This window comes from Podarcis gaigeae, assembly GCF_964106915.1.
Source record: "Podarcis gaigeae genome assembly, chromosome: 6".
Lineage (NCBI taxonomy): Eukaryota > Metazoa > Chordata > Lepidosauria > Squamata > Lacertidae > Podarcis > Podarcis gaigeae.
In genome coordinates this window covers 75,555,125-75,577,608 of record NC_139682.1, presented here as the reverse complement: position 1 = coordinate 75,577,608, position 22,484 = coordinate 75,555,125, and the positions used below count along the sequence as shown (strand labels likewise).

General features: G+C 38.7%; 2 protein-coding genes across 5 annotated transcripts in view; both read right to left on the bottom strand.

Annotated features, from left to right (window-relative positions):
* Window positions 1-771, bottom strand: part of ABCA4 (ATP binding cassette subfamily A member 4) — a 106,718-nt gene extending 105,947 nt beyond the window's left edge. The window contains exon 1 of the mRNA XM_083743151.1: window positions 477-771. The gene's annotated coding sequence lies outside the window, so the exon portion shown is untranslated. The remainder of the gene's footprint in view (window positions 1-476) is intronic.
* Window positions 772-4,143: 3,372 nt separating this feature from the next.
* ARHGAP29 (Rho GTPase activating protein 29) overlaps window positions 4,144-22,484 on the bottom strand; it is a 100,792-nt gene continuing 82,451 nt past the window's right edge. For 3 of the 4 annotated variants that reach the window (XM_083743220.1, XM_083743219.1, XM_083743222.1), the window contains 16 exons: window positions 21,971-22,081; window positions 21,784-21,864; window positions 21,051-21,236; window positions 20,707-20,844; window positions 18,237-18,427; window positions 16,323-16,486; window positions 15,823-15,951; window positions 13,735-13,833; window positions 12,700-12,863; window positions 11,754-11,942; window positions 11,519-11,656; window positions 9,834-10,066; window positions 9,196-9,508; window positions 8,994-9,102; window positions 8,427-8,537; window positions 4,144-6,179 (listed from right to left, as the gene is read on the bottom strand). In XM_083743220.1, coding sequence (XP_083599346.1) covers window positions 5,290-6,179; window positions 8,427-8,537; window positions 8,994-9,102; window positions 9,196-9,508; window positions 9,834-10,066; window positions 11,519-11,656; window positions 11,754-11,942; window positions 12,700-12,863; window positions 13,735-13,833; window positions 15,823-15,951; window positions 16,323-16,486; window positions 18,237-18,427; window positions 20,707-20,844; window positions 21,051-21,236; window positions 21,784-21,864; window positions 21,971-22,081 — 3,246 coding nt within the window. In that variant the 3' untranslated portion in view covers window positions 4,144-5,289. The remainder of the gene's footprint in view (window positions 6,180-8,426; window positions 8,538-8,993; window positions 9,103-9,195; window positions 9,509-9,833; window positions 10,067-11,518; window positions 11,657-11,753; window positions 11,943-12,699; window positions 12,864-13,734; window positions 13,834-15,822; window positions 15,952-16,322; window positions 16,487-18,236; window positions 18,428-20,706; window positions 20,845-21,050; window positions 21,237-21,783; window positions 21,865-21,970; window positions 22,082-22,484) is intronic. The other variant, XM_083743221.1, reaches the window with a different exon arrangement.

Below are 22,484 nucleotides of genomic sequence, written 5' to 3'. Positions count from 1 at the left end.
TTTCACCAATTCTGTTTTAGAGGAATTGCTGCTGTTAGATGAGGTCACCATAAATAGCATCTAATAAATATGTAGATGATCAGAATCCATTCTTTGTATTTCAGATCAAACTTGTTAGCTGTTTTGTCTATTTAACAACTTATTCAGAGGGGTAAGACAGAAAGGCGGCCTATAAATACATAAACATGACTTTTCCTGGTCACACCAAAGCGTACAGATATGTTTTTAATGTTTACCACTTGCATGATGGCTGATTTAACAGCCTACAGTGCTCTTATCTTTGTTTTATACTGCGATTTTGCTTTTATAAATATATTTTTATTCGTTATCAGATTTAAGAGCAGCTTATGGTACCTTATATGTTAAAATCCAAACACATCCAGTTTTGACACACATCGTATTACAGAAATGAGAGGTCTTAAAAAAACAAGAGTGCACTAATTAGGAATACGACAAGAAACTGTCTTCAAGCTTACCTCATTTGTGATGAGATCTCCATCAAAGGCATTGCATTGCTGTGAGAACTGAAAGAGGTTTTGAAAGGAAGTCCAGCATGACTGCAGAGGAATGCATCTCAGGAACAGTGAGCACTTACAAAATAATACAGCTCAGTTGTAAGGAGATTGCTTTAATCCTCAGCTTCATGTGGGGCAGCTCTGTTTTCAGAGTTTAAGCACCATTGCATTAGACACAAACACTGCATAGCGCATACGTTGGGAAAAGTTCGGACTTCTTATAATATTTATTTGTAGATCTAAACTAATGTTGTGTTTTAACAAATATTATTTGAGGCTACGGCTTCAGGAGCTCTCTAACGCAGGCAAACCCTAGAAGGAAAGAAAAGAAAAACCCCAAACCAAGCACGCACACACATTTGTCATGACTAATTAGGTCAGGAAGTTATAGAAGCCAGTACCCCGTCAAAGCCTCAGAGGCACTTGGTGAGTTCAGTGTTAAGTATATAGAATGTAATTACCATGCAAATCTGACAGCGGTGGCTTCTTGTGCCAGCTCTACAGCACACAAGTTCTAAACACACACTGGCACTCATGTTGCTGCACAGCTGACGTCATGGCAATGTTAAAATGGCAAGCGAACTATGATAACATCTCTGTGTTAAGAGTTGTCCGGATTTAGCAGAGCTAAAGGAACCTGAGACCCTATTACAACAGTGTTAAGACTTGACCTTCTGCCAGTCATTTCCTTCTCAGCCTAACCTACCTCACAGGGTTGTTGTGGGATTTAATGAGGAGCACCTTGAGGTCCTTGAGAAAAATACGAGATATGAATACATTAAATAAACAAAGAGGAGCTCTGAGGCTGGGGAATCAAACCTAGAACACACCAAAGTTGGAAAGATGGGATGGGAAAAAATGAGCAAAGAAAACTCAAGAACTAAGTAGATGGCAAACAACAGGTTTCAGAAACTTCACCAGTGACCCTTTCTCCCAATGGACTGGACTGAAAATCAGACCTCTTCCTTTTGGACAAGGCCCCCTTTTTCATGTATTTTCTTTAATATTATTTGCAGACTTCCTTCTGACATTAATGTGGCTAGACTATAGCTTACTAGCTGGAAAATTGGACTATGGGTGCAGGAGAATGGGATTCTAGCCTTGTCTCAGACCTTTCCTGAAGCTTATATTTACCTTCTTATCATGTACACAGACAGCTTTTTATACCAGCATATTCACCAAGCAAGGGGTAAGGACAGTCTGAAGTTTACAGTTGGTTGCTAGAATTTGCTTTTCCCATCAGATGCAGGAGAGAGATGTGTTTTGCCACCTAATGGGTGCATATCTTGGAGAATACATGCTTCAATGTGCATTTCCTACAATATAGCTTTTAAATTTTAGTCTAAATTCTGTTACTTTATGTGATTTTGATTTAAATATAGTTACAGGGCAGATTACTCTGAATGTACCAAGGATTTCAGCGTTTTCCTCTTCTAGCTACCGTGCTTAATAAAGGTTACACTGTAGAATATTGTTTTTCAATAAATTTTGGCAAAACTGCTGGCTCTTTTGTGACACAGCCCGTTTATTAAAACACAAGCCCTGTCTAGTGCTGATATTTACACTGATGCAACATACTTTATTTCAGTTCCCTGCAGTTAGTTCATGTTTTTCCCTACACAGAGATCAATCTTTATATGGGAAATAATATTTTTGAGATAAATTTCAGTGAAGGGTGTAACTTAGCTGTAACTACAATTATCTGAAAGTGCAGCCCATACATTCACACTATATGGATATTATATAGTACACTGCACAGCAAGATGATTTCAAGTCATAATAAAGGTAATGTTTTCCAGCTGTGAAAAAGTACACCAAACTCACTAAAAGTAACAGTTGGTTTGTATGAATCTTGCACATTAACCAACCACGCACATTTTAATAACTTAATCTTAGTGCAGAAGAGTTTGCAACAACTGGCAAGTCACAGAATGTCAGTCCTGATTGTGATTGGTGTCCAATCAGTAGTGCTTTGAGCTTTCTGTTCAAAGCTGCTTGTTGAGGAAATGCAGTGTTGCATGGAACTAACCCTGTAATTAAGAAAGGCCAAATAAATTTGAGTCAGTCACTATTTTTTTCCCCCGGGGTGGGGAGTAGTTTCTTAACTAGTCATACTCCATTTTCAACAAGGCCTTTTGGTTGGGGATAGATACCACAGGCTGCATGCTTAAAGAAGAAATCTATATTGCTTTGCAAATAAAGGAACTCATGACAATCACATTGACATGCATTATCTGATTGAACTACTGCAGATACGCAATAGCATCAGAAAGCTGACTTGATGTGTGTGATTGAGTGGTTGTCATATTGCTTCAATTGAACTGATGCTTAAAGAATTGCCTCAATCTCTATCGGGTCCTGTGTGCCTTATGGTATTCACATTCTCTTTTTGTTTTGTGTTTTGCATTTACAATCACATTCTCTTTGTGTTTTGCATATCCAGAGGGCCTTTTTAAATCTTAGTTTGTGAAAACAGATGGCAAATATTCAGTGTAATTCCTCTGCGAAGCTTTGGTGCCACCCTCTTACTAAAAAAGCTCCTGGGAGAGGGCTATTACCAGAGGGTAAATTAACTTGCAAATGCACAGCTTGAGAATGCTTTTACATCTATAATTAATTTTGGATGTGTTCAGGTGGTATCAGTAGTTCAGAATGCATTTAATCAACTTACCTTGGTGTTCCACCTATACCCCTTCCTTGACCAATATGGTCTGGCTAGTTATGCATATTCTTAACATAGTCTAGGCTAGACTATGTTGAGATGTGTGATTATTTATTTGTAAAGGATCCACAAGCTTCAACCCATGTGAAAAGTGGCACATAGTAAATGGTAGTAGGTGGCTACCAAAGAAAGAGTTTTTCAACAGCAACACCCAAATTATTGACACTTCACAGACATTACCACCCAATATCCTTATCATTCAGGAAGTCCTTCTGTTTTCAGATGGCTTTTAGAAGGCATTTGCATTTTATCTCCTGCTTTTTATTGTTTTGTATTTTTAATGTTCCAAGCCACCTTGGAACTATTTTGCAAATGGCGGAAAACAAATAACTCCAATAAAATAACTCATGGAAGCCACATCCTGCTTGGCCACTACCTTCTGCCTACTTCAGAAGTGATAAGCAGTTTAGGGCTAAAGCGGGACAATGTGTATGGCCACATCTGTCTTGAGAGTACCAACTTCTTAAACGCAGGTATGCAGAAACAAATTATACCAAATGTATCAGCACAGAAGGAAACAACATACATGCTACAATGAACTACTGCAGCAATCTCCACAAGCATAATCAGGCCATTACATCATATCAATAACCCCTTTCCTCCAGAAGAATACTGTTTTTCATCAGTATGTCAGGAAAACCTGCAGCCTACCACAGACAGGCTGTTTGCCAGCATCATAAATGATGCTCTCCCTCTGGCCGTACTGAAGACTTGATGGTTGGGAGGGCCCCCAGAGGCTGGATAAAATCTTGCTGAGCTTCTCTCCAGCCTATGGGTTGGGGGTTCCCCACCCCTGAAATAAAGGTTTTATACACCATTAATTTAGTATTGACATCCACCCCTTTTCATTTTGAAACATCTGTCTAAAAGCAGATTTGTTAAAAGAAAGTTACCCCCACCATTTACTGTTGTCTTTTAAGATTTACTCATAACATTACCAGCATTTTAATGTGCAACAGAAATACAAACCCATCTGTACAGAATAACTTTAAAGAAACTTGAGTGTATATATTGATACATGGTATATTATATTAACATGTAAATGGCTCTATATACAGTAAGATGAAGCATAATAGAATACATGGAGTCAGTGAAACATTAACATGTTAATGTATATTTTTTAAAGCAACAGTGTACATATAAAAACAATTTTTAATACAGAGTGAAAAACCATTCAATGCACTTACTAAATGCTGGCTTTTTGGTTATTTTTATCTATTTCACTAAATCTCAGACCTATATTCTTCATCTATACCAAGCAATAAAAGGAGCTTTCTACAGTGAGGGGGAAATGATAGCTTATTAGTAACAAGGAACTTCCACATTATTTTCAACTGAAAGGCAATAAGCCAGCTAGGTTTTGTGCATTTAAACCACTTGGAAACTGGATGAGAACACTTTTTAAATATCTTTATAGTAAAGCTTAATAATGCATCTTTCCTGTACAAACAACTTTTAAGCAACAACATAGATAGTAAAAAAAAAAATTAATTGGTATATAAAACTATATATGTATATTCACACACAATATACAAAGGCCATGCTGGCCAGTACATAATCTATTCAGGCGCATTTCATTGCACAGAGTCAGGGGGAGGGAACTGATTACAGACACTTAGAGCACTGCTTCAAGCTTTGGTTTATTCTTAAATTAAAGTAGCTGTATTTCATATACCCTGCAGTCTTGACAAATCATTTACTCTGAGAAAGTGGCTACTTTCATTGCTGCACCCATGCATAATAAATTGCCTTTCACAAGCAATAGTACAATTCTACACATGAAATTTGATTATAGGGCTTTTGAATGTGCCTCCTTATTAACTTTTTCTATATTTGGAATGCATTTAAATACTCTCCGAGAAAACTCTAATGAATGAAAAAAATAACTTCATGGTTCTTCACAGCTTTTTTCCTTTTCTTTTTTAAACACATCCCATATTTTTAAAAGTCTATACAGGCATATATAAAAATAATTCCAATATATGGCACAAAGATGAAATCCTCTACCAAAAAAAAAGTTCCCCATTGAAAGGTTGTATAGCAGTTGTTACCCTATACAAAGTGAGCTTCCCTGTGTTCTAGTTCTTGCATCCTCTTTGGCCTTAATCTCTGGTAGGTGGGCTTCAGGTCTGTAGGGGAAAGAGCTTCAGAAGTGGGTTTTTGTTGCTTTGCATGTTGGCCAGAGGAGCCCAAGGAGCCTTGGACAAGCCCAGGGTTCACAACTAGCTGTGAAGTCTCATCTCTGACGACTGCTGCACATGGTTTGGGTGCCAAGCTCTCATCGCTCTGTTTGGCCTTACTGATGGGTGGTGGCTTATAGAATGTCCCTGGTGGTGGTTGCAAAGTTCTCGGTGTTCTGAAAGCAGCAAGCGTATTAGAGTCTGAGGAATGCCCTTCTGCTGTTGCCCTTGCAGCCCTGACAGGTACCGTATATGGCTTATTGGGAAGTATGGCATTTACTGAGTTGCTAGCAAGGTTGCTATGTGTAGTTAAGGCACTTGAGTTTACAGAGTCATGTGTTCGGTTCTCCTGGGGTATGTTAGTCACAATCATTGCTGTCCTTGCAGTCATATCATACTGCTTATATTGCTTGTCCCAAGTTTTCTTCAGAGTCTGTGGGTCAAAGCAAGAAAGCCTACAGCCGGCATTTACAGCTGGAAGTGGCTGCGTCTCGGAAACTTCTTCAATTACAGGACTTCTGCCAATATTTTCTGTACTTAGACCTGCATTTCGTGAGTTTCTCTCATTCAAAACACAGGGAGGAAGCATTTGACCTAGAGGTAAACTCACAGGACGAACAACTGGCTTTATCCTATGAGTGCGTAACTGAACTTTGGTTATTTGACGATTCGGTCTTAAAAGGTGACTGGCTTTAACACCATCTTCAACTTGAGGGGGAGATTGCTCATTATCTGGATCTGAAACTGCAGCCACAGCATTGCCTAAGGAAGAAAAACATTTATTTTGACTGTCAGTTTGCCATCAGAAAGCATTAACTTTGAATAACATTAGCCAGAAATCAAACTGGTCTCTAAATGCAACTAAGTATATTTTAGAAGATCACACCTCTCAGAGAACAAGCAGAGAACACCAATATTGCCATTATATTCAAGACCATATTAATTCCAGGCTATTTTTAAAGTTTGCTTTTAATTTCTTTTTGTTTTTAACTTTTTATGATTTTATTGTTTGATTTTATGTTTCAATATTGTTGCAAATGGCTGTTATATATTTTTATCATACAGCAGTATTTAAATATTTTTATAGATAAAATAAAAAGTGCCAGACATACTGTTTCAAAGGATTTGACACCTGCAAGCCACAAAGAGACTTTTCATCTTCCTACTCCATAAGGCAGACTAAGGACTTGCAGAGTCAGTTTAAGTAGAACAGTTTGCATTAAAGACTGCAGCACCCAATCACCCTGATTTGTACCTGTATCCATACCTACAATTTAGGATTATAGTACTATATAAGCCATGGAGGAAGCTTCCATTTAAAGAGTTCTGGATATGAATCAAAAAGAGATCTTAGTCCTATTTCTATCAACTTTTTCACAAGAACAACCCAATAGTTAGGATAAATCAGCCTAGGAGGAATCAAAGGTCTCTTTCTGGGAAAGGAAGGAAGGAAGCCTTTTTACAGACCTCAGGAAAAAGCTAATATATCGGGCCAACAAGTATAAATATACTGCTTTAAACAGCTGCTTTGGATTTTTATCCCTCTCCATATTATTCTCTTTCAAACAGAGTGAAAAAATGGTTGTTATCCCTCACTCACAAAATTATTTGCATTAGGGGTATCATTAGTATAATGAAAGAAAATTAGTATTTGATAAACATCTATTTATGTAAAGTTATGAAGTGGGTGGGGAGTTTTCCTCCTTCTCTCCCAATATTAGAACCCAGGGACATCCAATGAAGCTGAATGTTAGAAGATTAATGAGACAAAAAAGGAAGTACTTCTTCACACAGTGCATACTTAAAGAATGGAATTTTCTACCACAAGTAGGCTACGAACTTGAATTGTTTCAAAAAGGGCTTTAGACAAATTCATTGGGGGGGGGGATAAGGCTGACAATGGCTACTAGGCATGTATGTCATAGCTAACCGCGACCTCCAGTGTGTTTCTAAACACCATTTGTACTATGCTTATGAACACCAGTTGCTGGGAATCACAAGAAGAAGGAGTGCTATTGCACTCATGGCCTGCTTGCAGGCTTCCCATCAACATCTGGTCAACCACTTTGAGAAAAGAATGCTAGATTAGATGGGTCTTTGGTCTGAACCAACAGGTCTCTTACTATACTCTTACTCAGGGATTAGCAAACTTTTTCAGCAGGGGGCCGGTCCACTGTCCCTCAGACCTTGGGGGGGGGGGGGCGGACTAAATTTTGGAAAAAAATATGAACGAATTCCTATGCCCCACAAATAACCCAGAGATGCGTTTTAAATAAAAGCACACATTCTACTCATGTAAAAACACGCTGATTCCCGGACCATCCGCGGGCCGGATATAGAAGGCAGTTGGGCCACATCTGGCCCCCGGGCCTTAGTTTGCCTACCCATGCTCTTATTCATAGGCCTATATATGCCTTTGTCTTGCACAGTTCTTAATTACATATATTTTATCTACTTAAACAAAGCAAATTAGCTTTAGGTTTCTGTTACTTGAGGGAACTCAAGGCATTTTTTCACTGAAAAACAGTTTCCTGTTATGTTTGAACTGTCAATTATGATTAATGTTGTCTAAACGAATCAGGATATGGAAGCCAACTTTAACCCATGGCTTCATTTTCAGGCTTGCTTGCTGTTAGGATGTAATGGGAAGCTATGGCTAACAGCAGTTTCCTGTCTTGTTTCCCTTTTCTTGTAAAGGGTTGAGTAAAACAGCTGCATGTAGACAGATGAAGCTCGTTCACATCTCCACTTATTGAACTGAGACCTGACTGTCCAATCATGGCCAATAACTCAAAAGCAGCATAACCACCCCTTGAAAAGGCTTCATAAGAATGTGCTTTTTAAACACACGCGATGTGCTGAGACAGTAAGCTGTCAACTAAGAATAGGCTTCTTTTCATTGCACCAACAGAAGTCATAATAACGAAAGGTTTATTTTGTACCTGAACATTCAGGAACCTGAAGGATAGCAAGATAGCTGTATGAATACTTGCAATTCAGGAAACTGACCTGGATCTTTTGCTGGTGCAATGTGGTTTTCTAAAACTGAGACAGGAGAGGGTTCTGAAGGAGAATTCCTTCTGCCAAGACTCTGTTTAGTTCCAAGTTTGGAGTTCCATTCTAGGAAATATGAACACAGCCAACAACATAAACAGTTAAATCTCAACAGGAAAGCCTAATGTGATAGTGACTATAAGCCCGATGCATTTTCAATCTGCTCTATGGATTCCATAGCAAATGTCAATACAGTGGTACCTCGGGTTAAATACTTAATTCGTTCCGGGGGTCTGTTCTTAACCTGAAACTGTTCTTAACCTGAAGCACCACTTTAGCTAATGGGGCCTCCCACTGCCGCTGCGCTGCCAGAGCATGATTTCTGTTCTCATCCTGAAGCAAAATTCTTAACCCGAGGTAATATTTTTGGGTTAGCGGAGTCTGTAACCTGAAGCATATGTAACCCGAGGTACCACTGTACTTGTCCCTTTAATGAAGAATGTCATGCAGTGAACACGTGAATAAAAGTTCTGCTTTATTTTTCTATCCATCTATTGTACTGTAGAAATGCAAAAAACTAACCTGTCACTAATGCATCAGAATTCTGGTGGGTGTCTTTGCTGCCATCTGGTTCTTCAAATGATATACTAGCCTCTGAATCCTTCCTCTCATTTTGGACCAACTGGATGCTCTGTCAATAACAGCAATATTAAAAATTGGCTGAATACACTAGCACAAGTTCAATGCAGTAAATGAAAGTTATTGTTTCACAGCAGACACTCACTTCTTTCACAGCAGCACAGGGCGACGTTTTTCGTTGCTGATATGGATCTCTATCTTCAGCTGTTAAAATACTTTTAGCGCAAGCAGCACTGTCTTCTAACCGAGGTGCAAGTGATAAAGGCTGCGGCGAAATATCAAAGATCTTCTCATAGTAGGTAATGAGGAGCTCAACTACCCGGGCCTGAAATGGATAGTCCACAAGTGAAGAGAGAGAAAGGGTAGCATCTGTCTGACGTGGTCTGATCAGAGTTGGGCCAAATATAATACCAAGGTTGCTGGCAGACATTTTATTTTCATCGGATTGCTCAGTAACCCTGCATAAAAGAACAAAATCCAGAGAGGCTTTTTGAACATTGGTACGAACCCAACATGGTACATTCACTACAAAACCAACACTACCCAAATCTCCACATTAATTTCACTATCATCATCATCATCCAATTAGTGTTAACAAGTTGAAAAAGAGAGAAGGAAATATTAAGCCTCATTAATATTAATATGTTCATACCACCAGCTAGGAAGACAACAAAAATACTGCTTGCTACAAGAAATACACAGATCTTTATTGTTAACAAATAAACCCATGCTTAACGCATATTTCTGAATGTATGTGTACAAGCTGAGTTGAAGTTCCCTTACCTGTACAGATGACCTAAAAGAAACTGGAGTGTGTTATAGTTTGGTGCAGGCAGCTGTTTCAGTAGATCTTTGATTTTAAGAATGATCCTATTCAGTTCAATACACACTGACTGTCTTTTTTTGGACCTGGGGCTCATCCGTTTCATATCCAGTTCTTCATTAATACTTTGGCTCTCCTTTGCAAGGCCAATGAATTCATTATAAAGCCGAAACAAAATCAAAGGTTCAGGGAGCTGAGGGAAAGAACGTCAGAAATTTCAGACTTCAATTTTAGCTCAAGTCAACTGTTTCCTTCCTATTACTTCCTGATGTCTAGTCTAGTTCCTTTTCTTTTTTGAGAGGCTTCTGAGCTTTAGTTTTACTGATGTCACTTAGTCTCTGTGTAAGTAAGATACTGCAAGCAAATGAGGTGGTATTTATTGATAAAGTAAGAAATCCAAATTATTAACAGAAATGTTAATTTTTTAAATTGTTCACTAATAGTATATATTTTAAAAAGACGAATACAGCAACAAGAGTCTCATAGGTAGTGACACTAGTCTGTCCTTTTACAACATCAAAGAGACTGGCAAGTCTCCTCTTCTGTATACCTACCAGACATCCACAGATAGGGTATAGAGAACAGAGAGAAACCAGTCTTTTTCAGTACACTTGCTGCTAAATTTAAACTACCCCATCAAACCAAACCCTTGTAATTGATTCAAGAATATAAAATACCCTTTTCATATTGAGTATGGGCAAACAGCATTCTCACTTGACCTTCAGCAAAGTTAGGTATCGCCTGTGGCCCATGCAAAATGTCAAAACAGCTTCACTGGCAAAAAGGCAAGTGCTTTCAGCTTATTACAACTTGCTTCTCAAGGAACATTTTCTGAAGGATTAGAATGCTTCTTGGGTGGCGGAATCAACCTGCTTCAACATCTCAGGTTGTTAAATAATCTCCCCAAAATCCACAGCTAGTCTAATTTGTTACCTGATTTTAGTGATGTTGGCTTTAGTGGCACAACAAATGCAATTTAACACAAGTGTTTTCTCATAGTGGCCCAAAATATCTTAATTACAAGTTTCCAACAGATGTCTAGGATCAAGTCACACAAAAATCAGCTTCGCAAGCAGACCTCAACAAATTTCCACTACATTTTTAGTAATACAGGAAAAAGAGGAAGTATCCACATTTATTCTGGCATTCAAGGTTCTCATTTATTTTGTTTTCAAATATTATTTGTATTCTGCTTCTAGGTGGGAGTTCAGGAAGTCTCCCATTAAAACAAATGGTTAAAGTACACTCCTACTATGCTGTGCAGCACCTGACACCAGTGGAACTTTCTGATTTTACTTAAAAGCTACAAAAATACAGCTTAGTTTTTTTAAAAAACTGAAGCTAATTTGCAACCTAGCATTAATACAAACTATTAAAAATCTAACATTTATATGGTTAATACGTCAGAATTAGTAGGCAGCAATTTCATTGGCTCAGAGACAAAAAAGTTTAACCATTTTAGGAGTATTCCTTGCCCCTTTTCCCTATCCACTGGGTGTAAGTAACAAGTAAGCAGCAGCTTCAAAGATGAATCCTCCCACCAAGTGTTTCAAAATTCAGACATATGAAAGACTAAAAAACAGAAAGCCTCCCATTTATACTTCATTTGCTAGTCAGATGAAACAAGAGAATTATGCATATTTACCTGGCGAAGATATAATTTAAGAACATTACTTATGTCATGTGCATAGAGTTCAGATAATTCCACCAAGTCCTTTCCATTTTCAAAAGCTTGACAAAGCTTTTCAACTCTTGATTTGGCTCCATTCACACGATATATACCCTTTTTATATAAGAAAAAGTTGTAAGTACTTGCAAAACCAAAATGTAAGCTATTTTAAAGACAGGGGTGTTGATTCATCTATTCACTGAATATTTACCTTTACATTTAGGGCTCGGCTTTCAATTTCAGAGGTGCACTTTTTTATGATGAAGGGGATGCCATCTGGGGAATTTTTAGCAGCTTGCGTAAACTCAACTCCAAATAGATGAAGTCTTCCATGGAGTTTCTTGTGTCCACACTGAATAGCTAAAGTCTCCAAGCACTTCTTGTGACAGGCAAGTGAACACTAGAGGAAATGTAACAGAAATGAAGGTCCTTTCAAACCCTGTTCATAATGATAGCAGAGCAATAGCATCTTGTCCTAAAACTTAAAAGGGGAAATAATTTTTAGATCGGCTGAGTCCAATAGGCTCTTAAAAGTGGGGCTGATCCAAAATACAAGCATTGACCTCTCTTCCAAAGCTTCGTTAATCACGACAATAAGGAGAGGGCTCAGTTTTGCTCATGCAGCCTTAATCAACCAAGATGGGCAAGGGCCAAATGGTGAACAAGTTTCCAGTTGACTTATGTATAAACTTTACCGGCATTTGTGTTGTCCTCGACATTTTGTCTTCACATAGTGCTTATCTCTACACAGGAAAACATGTCACTACTTCAATCCACTTGGCAACCCCCAAAGCTGCATTTTTTAAAAATCACAAGAACCTATAATGGACTTCCCATTTAACATGTAGTTTGGGTCTTAGTCTCAATGAGCTCCAGGTTGAAGCCTGGATAACCTAGCAGAGTTTTTTTTTGGGGGGGGGGGCTTTGAGCCATTCAATTGGTCAGGAGTGAAGAGGGGAGCAACAACTTGGGAGTTTATCTAAGGCGCAAAATGCCTTGACACCAGCACTGGCTGCTTCAAATCAGTTACCTCACATCTCCAGAGCACCTCATAGTGAAAGAAGCCCTTTAACCTACAGAGAGCAAAATTTTCACATGATCTGATTGCAGCAACACAGCCTCCCGCAAGGAAGCCAAACAATGCTTGAATTTCTTACCTCTTCACACTCTGCTCCATGAAATACCACCAGACTATCACATTCTCTGCATTTAGATGGAGCCCTCAACTTCCGCAGTTTGTGGGTTTGTGCTGCCTTAGATAGAATCGTGTTTCGAAAAGGTCCAGGTGAACTGGTCATTTCAGATGCTAGATCATTCAAACCTTAGAACACAAATTCTGTTATTAGCTCTTTAATGTACTAAGGGGGGGATGGCATAATAGAAAAACAAGTTCTTTATAAACTGAAATATGTTTATTGGTTACATAAAACTACACCCAGGGGTCACTATTGTAAGAATATACAATACACAGGCTTGCCTGTGGGCCATTTTGACAGGTGAGTGGGGCCTCGTTGACTGTACAGCACTAGCTCTGACTTGTATATTTAAAAAAGTGTACCAAGGGAAATAAAAAAGACATCTTTGTGTGAGTACACACACACACACATACACTTTTCTACCTCCTAATATATTTGCATGTTTCCATTCAGATACTCTGAAATGAGGCCTTAACATGAGACCATAATCCTGAGCATGCATGTAGAAGATTGCAGCCTTAGAAGGGCTGAGGAACAATTTGAATCATTTAATAATTATATGGAATAGCTCCCAATCTTGTACTTCTGTTTTTGAAAAAAAAAAAAAAAAAACCTTTGTCCAGTCATGCATCTCTACAAGCTCAAACATATGGTGGGCTTTGAAGTTTCCTGCCAATGCATCATGCAAGCCAGAAGAGAAGCTGCTTACTACTTTCCACTCTGCTATCAAGCAGGCATTTAGCAGAAACATTGGCATTATAACTAAGCAGTTAAGCCTAAATTTTTCTAAACTGGAGAAAAGAGTTCCAGTTCTTAGTGTATGTTAAGCTGAGAGGATACGCTAATCTACTTCTTTGATCCAACGAGGCAAACATTCCAATTATCTCTGGTTCCCTACTCTCTTCTAACAAAACTCAGGGAAGGGCATCCAAATATGATTAATACCATGAAGCCTACTTGCAGCAAATTATTAATTCAATTATGAAGATACATTACCAGAGTCTGAAGGTGAAGGTGGTTCTCTTTCATCAAGATCATCCGCAGATGACATGGTACCAGTAGATGGTGTCCGGGGAAGCCTTCTTTTAAAGTCCCCTAATGAAAGAGGCAAGGCTTTTTTTAGATTTTAAAAGAAGCCGCCTATTTAATTCTATCTATATATTTATTTTTAAATTATATACTGCTTGGATGTAAGAAAACCTCTAAGTAGTTTACAAAATATATGAAATAAAACATTGAAATTCTTTACAAAAGCAGTTAAAAACAAGTATATAAAGGCATTCAAAAGATTATTATAATTTGACTAAGCCATAAACACCAGGGGCTAAAAAATCCCACTATCTCAGTGCTACTCTCTGGACTCTGTCTCATAGGTAGGACAGAAACCACTGTATCACAGTGCCCCCTATTCCTATGGTAGGTGGTATCAAAAGCCACAGAAAGATCAAGAAGCAAGAGAAAGGGCAAACTCTCCTTGTCCAGCTCTCTGTAAGGTCATCTGTTAGGGAAATTCAGTCCTATGACCAGGTCTGAACCCAGATTGAAACAAATCTAAACTATCTGTCATCCAAGAATGCTAGGTGATACCCTACCACAACTCTCTCCACTATTCCCCATCCCCAAAGGGGGTATTTGCAGCTGGTTGATAGTTATTCTAGTCCAAGAGGTCCAGGGCTGGTTTCTATAGGAGAGGCCACACCCGCAATTCATTCAAGGCAGAAAGTATGACCTCTTGCAACTCCATCTCCTATATTTAATATGCCAGGTGGGACAGGGCATGTGGTTGGGTGTGTGACCATCAGCACCTTGTCCACATCAGCTGCCTGCATAACCTGAAACTGATCCCACAACATATTGGGTACTTCATCCGGAATTGCGACAAATGAAGAGTCAAGTTCACTCGAAAGCCATGTGACTTTATCCTCAAAGGGTGTAGTCAGTTGGTCACAGCAGACCCACAATGGGAGTCAGTAACTTTCAGGCAGTTCACAATAAAACTGTCAACCAGCTACTAGAGGAGGTAACGCAAGCTACAAAATTAGCATTCTTCGCAATCTGCATTGCCACATAGTAGGCATGATTATGAGCACTAGCCAGTGTTCAGTTGGATTCAGAATGAGACTTGCCCCACTTGCACTTTAGTCTTCACGTGATTTTCCATAGCCCAAAGCTCCCCAGAATACCAAAAATTCTTCCAGAGCATTCAGGAACTCCTCAGGTTACATCAGCCTCTGAGGGTGGGCCATCCGAACGAGCCCACCACCCTTACAGGGAGAGAAACTGTCACCACTAGTTTGAACTTTACCAGATAATGGTTCAACTATGACAAGGTTACACACACACATACCACCCAATCTATGGTCCATCCCTTATATTACTTGGCGGTAAAAACAACTTCAAGGTTGTGCCCTGCGTAATGTGCTGGACTGATGACCAGTTGACACGGCCCCATGGCTGTCACCAAGACCATGAAGTCCCAAGCTGGCCCAACTGCAGTCTCTGTGGATATTGTCACCCAAGTCTATTGTCCCTGGGTCCTCCAACGCCACACCAGAGACCATCACAGCCAACTCAGAGATGCTGCTGGGTAACAGGGTAATTAATAAATTAGAAGCACCCCCAGTCCATTTCTCTAACCCCAAACCAATGCAGACTCTCTAAGTCCATCCCAAGAAAATGAAGCTTTCTGGGAAAAGAGATGGTGCTTCTATGGATAATAGCAACACCACCACTTGACCCCCACAGTCAAGCCTGGTGCTGTATTGACTACCAAGATAGGCACAGCTAAGTCAGGCCAGGCCACCCAGCTTACCCATCCCAGTTTTGGTTATGCACACTATGTCATGATAAAATTGTGGCTACACATGATCAGCGTGGACTGGACTGGCCTTCAACAACAGCACTACTAGATCAGAGAGTGGGGCAACTAAAATGGAGGACAGGGGCCAAACATCTAGCCTCGGCCCCAGATGGTAGTCTGTCAGTCCACTCCAGTTATGCCTTCCCCTGCCCACTGCTGCTGAAACTGGAAATTTCATCCAATAGATACTATTTATTAGTGTTTGAAATTAATATTCTCTGTACCTGGGCTTGCAGATGGAGAGTCTACAGACCGTGATTCACTGCTTCCTCCCGCACTTTCAGAATCACTGCACATTCCTCCACTCTGGTTACCAACTGACCAGGATCTGAATGGTGGGGGGCCACGCACAGCTGTAAGAAAACAAAAAGAATGAACTCAAATGGTAAAATAAAATATTAAAGTCAACCTTGTACTATTAAATTACAAGTATTTCAACAATTTTCTACTTTTGCTGCTTGGTTTGTGCTGGAAGCAGAACAAACTTATTCAGCTTCTAGTCATATTTTATCTGGTTTGCCAAAATAAGTACTGTTAAAATAAAAAATCAGTGAAAAATAAAACAAAAGAGAAAGCAAAACCCCAACAACCTAAAAAGTTTTTATTTGATTATGATCTTTTGTTTATTACAATAACCACCTGAGTACTGGCAATGTGTTACTGTAGTGGCCTTTAAAGGAAGACTACTTTACCATGAAGATTTAGAAACCTACTAAAATATTACCAGAGACATCTGTGGTGCTTGATGATCTTTTTTCTCCAATCTTTTGAGATCGATGACAGCTTGGACTTGTGATGTCTTCTAGTAACTGAGCGGGAAAATCTCCTGAGCACTGGGATAAATTTCCTTGTGATGCATGGACATTGTTTGATCGTTTACTGAAAACCCTGGGGAGAGGAAAACACATTTTTATTTTTGGAAATATCCACCCCCTAGCAGGCTCCAAGGCTCTTTGCCTGCCCCCATCTCCTGAATCGTTCCCACAGGACAGTAGATAGTAGATGGAGGGGACAGGTTAGTCCAACTAGAGCATGTCCTGAGTTGGATTTTGTGCTTTTTTTGCCTTGTTTTGAAATGAAGTGAGTGTATGTGTTTGAACAAAGAACAAGGGCATATAATATTTATTAGTTAGTTGTGGGACTCTCTGTGGTAGGATGAAATTTGTTTCATCCACTATTTTATTTTCAAATGTAAGCTTTTGGTGCTTACAGCATTTATCCATCAGCAGAGTTTATTGATTCAGTTTGCAGTTGAGGTGTAAGGCATACCAATACTGCACAGGACTTTTGTAATTAAGTTGTCAAATGCAACTTCCACTGCATTCTTATATTTGCACCCTAATTTTAGATAATAATAAAAAAAATCCACAACATCCAAATACAGAAAGAGCTTATTAGTCATGTTCAGCAGCAGGAAGTCTATGCTTAATAAGCTTTTCTCCTCTCAGCACAACAGAAGCTGCCCATGTCTCCCTAAGTAATAGCCTGAACAACTTAGTTATCTATCATAATAGTAATTTATCACGAGAGAGCTCAAAACAAAAGACTAAAATAGGTGCTTTCTTTGGATGACTTAGTTGAAGTGCATGTGAAAGCCCCTTTTATCTCTGGAAATGTTGGAGCATAGATTTAAAACAAATTAATGACAGGCAGGAAGTCTACAGACAAGTATCCCAAGACTAACTTTTAATTTCTTGGCTATTACTACCTCAAGCTTTAAGTTAAGAACTTTTGAAAGAGTTACATTTTCTTATATTCAGCTTTTTTGAAACGGAAAACATAAAATGAGAATTTAATCAAGTTCCAAAGCTGACTTAATACTGATATTAAATGTTGCAAAAAAAGTTTTTATAAATAAAACATTTCCAGGCTTTTTATGAATGTATTGCAGAGGTTAAGCAGTATAAGAGCCCAGAGGCCTAACTTTGAATACTGCTTCCATCATTCTACCCTCTTATTTCCAATACTCAAACAGGGAACGTTGCTTATGTAATCTAAATGGCACCACCCATGCTCAAAAGAGGAGGCTATCAGCAGACTTCTGGAAACCCTGAGGTTTAATATACAATATTTTTTAAGACAAAGTAGCCTTTAGGGGTGAACCACCAAAACATCTCAATGAGGACTGAGCATCTTCAACAGCCATAGAATGCTGACTTTCTGGTGGGAGGAGGACGACTGGAAAATGGGGAGAGAGGATGTAACAGAATGCAGTATCCTGAGCAGGAATTTTTCATGCTGCAGTATTTTTTGTTGCAAGTCCCACTTGTCCCAAATTCTCGTGCTCAGCAACAAGAATAGACATAGTGATAAGCATCAACTGTTGCCGCAAATGGCTGGACAACAAACTTAAGTGAGAGCCAAGAACTTGTGCTAGCTGAGGTACCTTCTCCATGTCTTTCTTTTTTTGGCTAAATGGAAAAAAATATCCTCAGCAAAAAACAACAACAAATACTAAACTCTGCTCTACACTATGAAAAGTCACCTGTCTTTTAGGACCCATTTCCATTCATTTTTCAACAATGCCTGACTTATTAAAGTAACAAGTTCTTTCTCTCTTTTATTTTCTATCTACATTCCTCTAGCATTTTGTTCACATTTGCTGCCAAGTAAGCGAAGATGGTATCTGAGCTCTCACCCTCCAACCTGGGAGCTCTGAGTTTCAAAGGAACCTGATTCAATGGGAACATCATCTTTTGGCAAATTCTTCACAAACTCTGAGAACTTCTGTCCTGGGTCATAAAGCTTGGCACTCTCACAGAGGGACTGACAGTTAACTGGTAGAGACACAACCTGGGCATGCTGCATCTGGAATAGGTTAACTGTTGCCTGGGTGGAACAAAAAGATATTTGAAATAGAATTATTTCAAGAAACAAAGGTTTGAAATATTCCCTGCATCTCTTAAAACTTACAAAAATAGGTCACAAATGATTTTTCTCCATGTATTAAAAAACAACAACTAGCCTGTATGTCACCTATCACAATTACAGCTTTCTGTCATAGTTTGCTCAACTTTTCTTAAACTTCTCCATTTCCTTTCTGTCAGTATACTTAGGTTTCAAGAAAGCATGTGGATGCAAGATGTATTTATAGTTAAACCAATCTCTGTTTTGTGAAACTGATGGATAGAAGTCAGTGAAAGTCTGAATTTTGATTGCCTGTAGTGGTACTGGGTTTGGATCCAAAGAAGTATGAGTGTAATTCTGCTTACACAACAGGTTGTTCCCACCAAAGCTTGCTTAAGCCCCCTAAATGCCTGAAAAAACCCTTCCTAGGGTTTGGGAGACCCTCTAGCATAGCATGTGATGTAGGCACAGGGAGCTGTAATGCGAAGAACAACTGGTAGAACTCACAGAAGCCACTTTGCACAAGTGAAACTGCATTTCACTCATGAAAGAATTGGTTTAGATAGAAACCAATGTTTTTTGGAAACTTTACTTAATCAGCAAGACCAAAAAAAGAAAGAAAACTATAAAATGTTGAAAAACTAAGTCTCTCGGTATTCAGAAATCTGAAGAGAGAATATAAACAAATTGCAGTGTTTGTAGTTGGTACACAGCAGTCTGACTAGAAGCCTCAAGCTTCCATATTTAGAAATGTGATATGGACCAGCCTCTCATCTAAGATGCTGCTTAGGTTGCCCCCCATTTATTATAAAGTTAAGTATAAATATGCAAGGCATAGCTGCAGAACAAATTTAATGCTAAAATTTAATGCCCTTCCATTTCGGTATCACATTTACAAAAAAGCTGTGTCCTTCAATTCAACATAAGTTGATGCATGTCTTAACAGACAGAATGCATCATAGTACAGTTCATCCACTAAAGTTAAATAGCAAGTATGTATACAAAACAGATTTATCATCTAAGATTCTAGGCCTTTCTTCCCAAAGACAAATGGACACTTTATACTAATACACAACCTCATGAACTCTTCTGCTTGTCTTCCTTTTGTCTGCCTTCTATGAATGGCTTGCTATAATTAAGCTGTGGAAACTTATGTTATCTAGATAGATATTCCAATTTATGAAATAAATAACTTCATGGACAAACCATTCACAAACATCTTTTGCCACATGTTGTGTGAAGCTTGTCTAGTTTCATGAGATGTTTTGCAGCACTATTTAGCAATTCAGAGTGCTTGACATCATAGTACCAGGAAACCACTCAGTTCTGGATAGACTTCAAAAATGGGGTGCTAGGAACATAGTATTCTATTTAATCTACTACAAACTATTATCAATCAATTCACAGAAGATTTAAGTCAAAGGTAAGGCAGGCCAAAGCTGCAGCTGTATTTCCCCCCACTTGCCACTTTATGAGGTAAGGCTCTGAATGTTGGCTCACTGTTGTTTCAAGATAAAGGAACATGAAGAGATTCTCTACTTAGTACCAATGCACATAAAGAAAAACCAATGAATCTGGCATTTCTGATCTCCGACTCACAGTGGGAAAAGCAGAGAGCAGGGGGTGCACAAGACAAAGGGTTGCTGCAGCTCTTTCAGCACTGTGGAAAACCATTGTTCCCCATTACCTCTGAACTAGGCAAGTGGCTCTGTTTAGATAGTTCTCCAGACTACTTTTAAAAATTACTAATATACTGAATGAAACAATCATAGAGACACCATTCAGACAGTTCTGCAAACCACGGGTATGGATGATGAGCAATGACTTGCCTGTTTCCCCTCTCTGCATGGCTTTCCTATCAGTTTCCTGTTTAGCATTAACCATGATTTTGTCAGGGCATCTGAACTGGCATGCTATAATTGCCGAGTCTTCCAAACCAGAATATGAAACCATGGTTTGAAGTGGGTTTCCAATCTTGGGTTGGAGACCGAACACTAAGCACAGCGTTCTAATTCAAGCAGCTTGGCAAACTATGGTTTGTGCTAAAACAATAAATGTAGAAGAAGCATGGGTTGTTCATGATCTACTATTACACCACAGCTTATAGGCTGGCCCAAATAAAACTAATATGATTGCTTTAGTCAATATACCAGCAGTGTTGGCCATAATGCTTCAGAGATATATATCAAATCATTTTCACACATGATATTCCAACAATAATGATTTTCTTCTAGTCTAGAACACAAGGAACACATTCTTACAGCTTTAAGTGTGAGGTCACACTGATAAACAAGTTCCCGTAGCTGGGTTAAGACATCACTTTTGAAATTTTCTAGATCATTTCGTTTTTCTTCAACTTCAGCCATGCTGGCTTTGAAATGTTCATTGGCTTCTTCAGCCTACAACAAATTAAACATGTAAAGAATGAGTGATGGTGAAGAAACTTCCTATTAAAATACCTGAAGAAACCCTACCTTTAGCAGTCCACAATAAAAGCACTTTATAATTTCATAAGTACCAGCCAACATGTCCTATGAATCACATATTCATATCACTAGTGTAACACTGCATTTCATTGCTAACATATCTAAAGAAGTTTTCTTACCTTTAGGAGAGCCTCCTCTTCAAGTTTTCGTTTTTTCTCAAGTTTACTAACATCTTTAATAATACCCCCATTGGAGGTCAGATGCTCCTCTTCAGCACGAACAGTTGATGATTTTGCCTTTTCATATTCATCTTGCCGCTGAAGATATAATAGCTTTGCTTTTTTAACGGTGGATTCCAGTTCCTGCTGCTCATTCCAAAAGAAAGCATCTCAATATTAGCAGTTTCCATGTTGTAGAATAGTGAAATGCGACACATTATATTCTAACTCAAAGCTTGTTAATCATCATCATCATCATCAACATCATGACACTGAGCTGTGGGAATGGGAGTATGGGAAAGCATAGGAACTGGTGGCCTTTATGCCATAAATGTGAAGAAAATTGTAACTAGTGGGTTTTTCTTTTTTAAAATATGTAAACTTTTTCAATGAATTACAGTAAGTAATGTATGCTGAATGCCTATATTGTATGCTCTGCAGGCAAGTTTGGAAGTTTAGAATTTCTATCTGAAACAAAGGGTGATGCCCCACATAGTATGAGTGAAGTCTTCTCATGCAATGGGGCTTCTCCTCCTGCGCCTCCCTAAATCAGCTCCACAAGTTCCCCAAACCTACAAAGCAGATTTTGGGGAACACAGGGGGATGTTGGGGGAAGAAGATTTCCATTGTGCTAGCAGATGGACATCCCTGAATGCCCCCCCCCCCGCAATATATTATGTTCAAATATACCAACCATTTTCTTTTGTTCTCGTTGCCAAAGCTCCTTGATCTCCTTCCTTTGTTTATCCAGTTCGCTTTTCCTTCCAAGGAGTGGCTACATGAGAGAAATCCAATGACTGTGTAAGGAAATGTCAATGACTAAAATATATATGCCTGTGAGCTATGCATGTAAAAATGCTTTTAAATAGAATTGGTTTTACCTGAACAAATTTATTAGTTTGGAGAGCTGATGCCGTTTGTTGCCAGAGCTGACTGTTCTCTACATCATTTTGGAATGCATTTATGAATATTGATTGGAATGGCATGTAATCCTGTAAGCCAAAACATGTAAATTAGTAGAGTATCCTTCTAGGTCAAATTCTCCCACTAGTTTAAGTGGGAAAAGTGCTTTATACAGATCCGTGACAAAATTAAGTTGTTATATTACATCAATACCCTTATGTAAACCTTCATTCTATTAAGACAAAATGTTCAGTTAAAAAAAACCTAGTTCCAGAGTTGCACTTGTAACAATGCATAAAATATTGTAAAACAAAAGAAAAATGTTTGCTTTATTTTTCTTACTTTCAAGTAGCAAAAAAAAAGCCAAAAGAATATTCATCAGAATTTAAATAGAAAAAACTACAAATAAAGGAAACAGCAAAGAAGAATTCAGTGGAACTTCCATAATCAACAGAAGTGTGTGTTATTAACAGTGCATTTTTATTAAGTGAA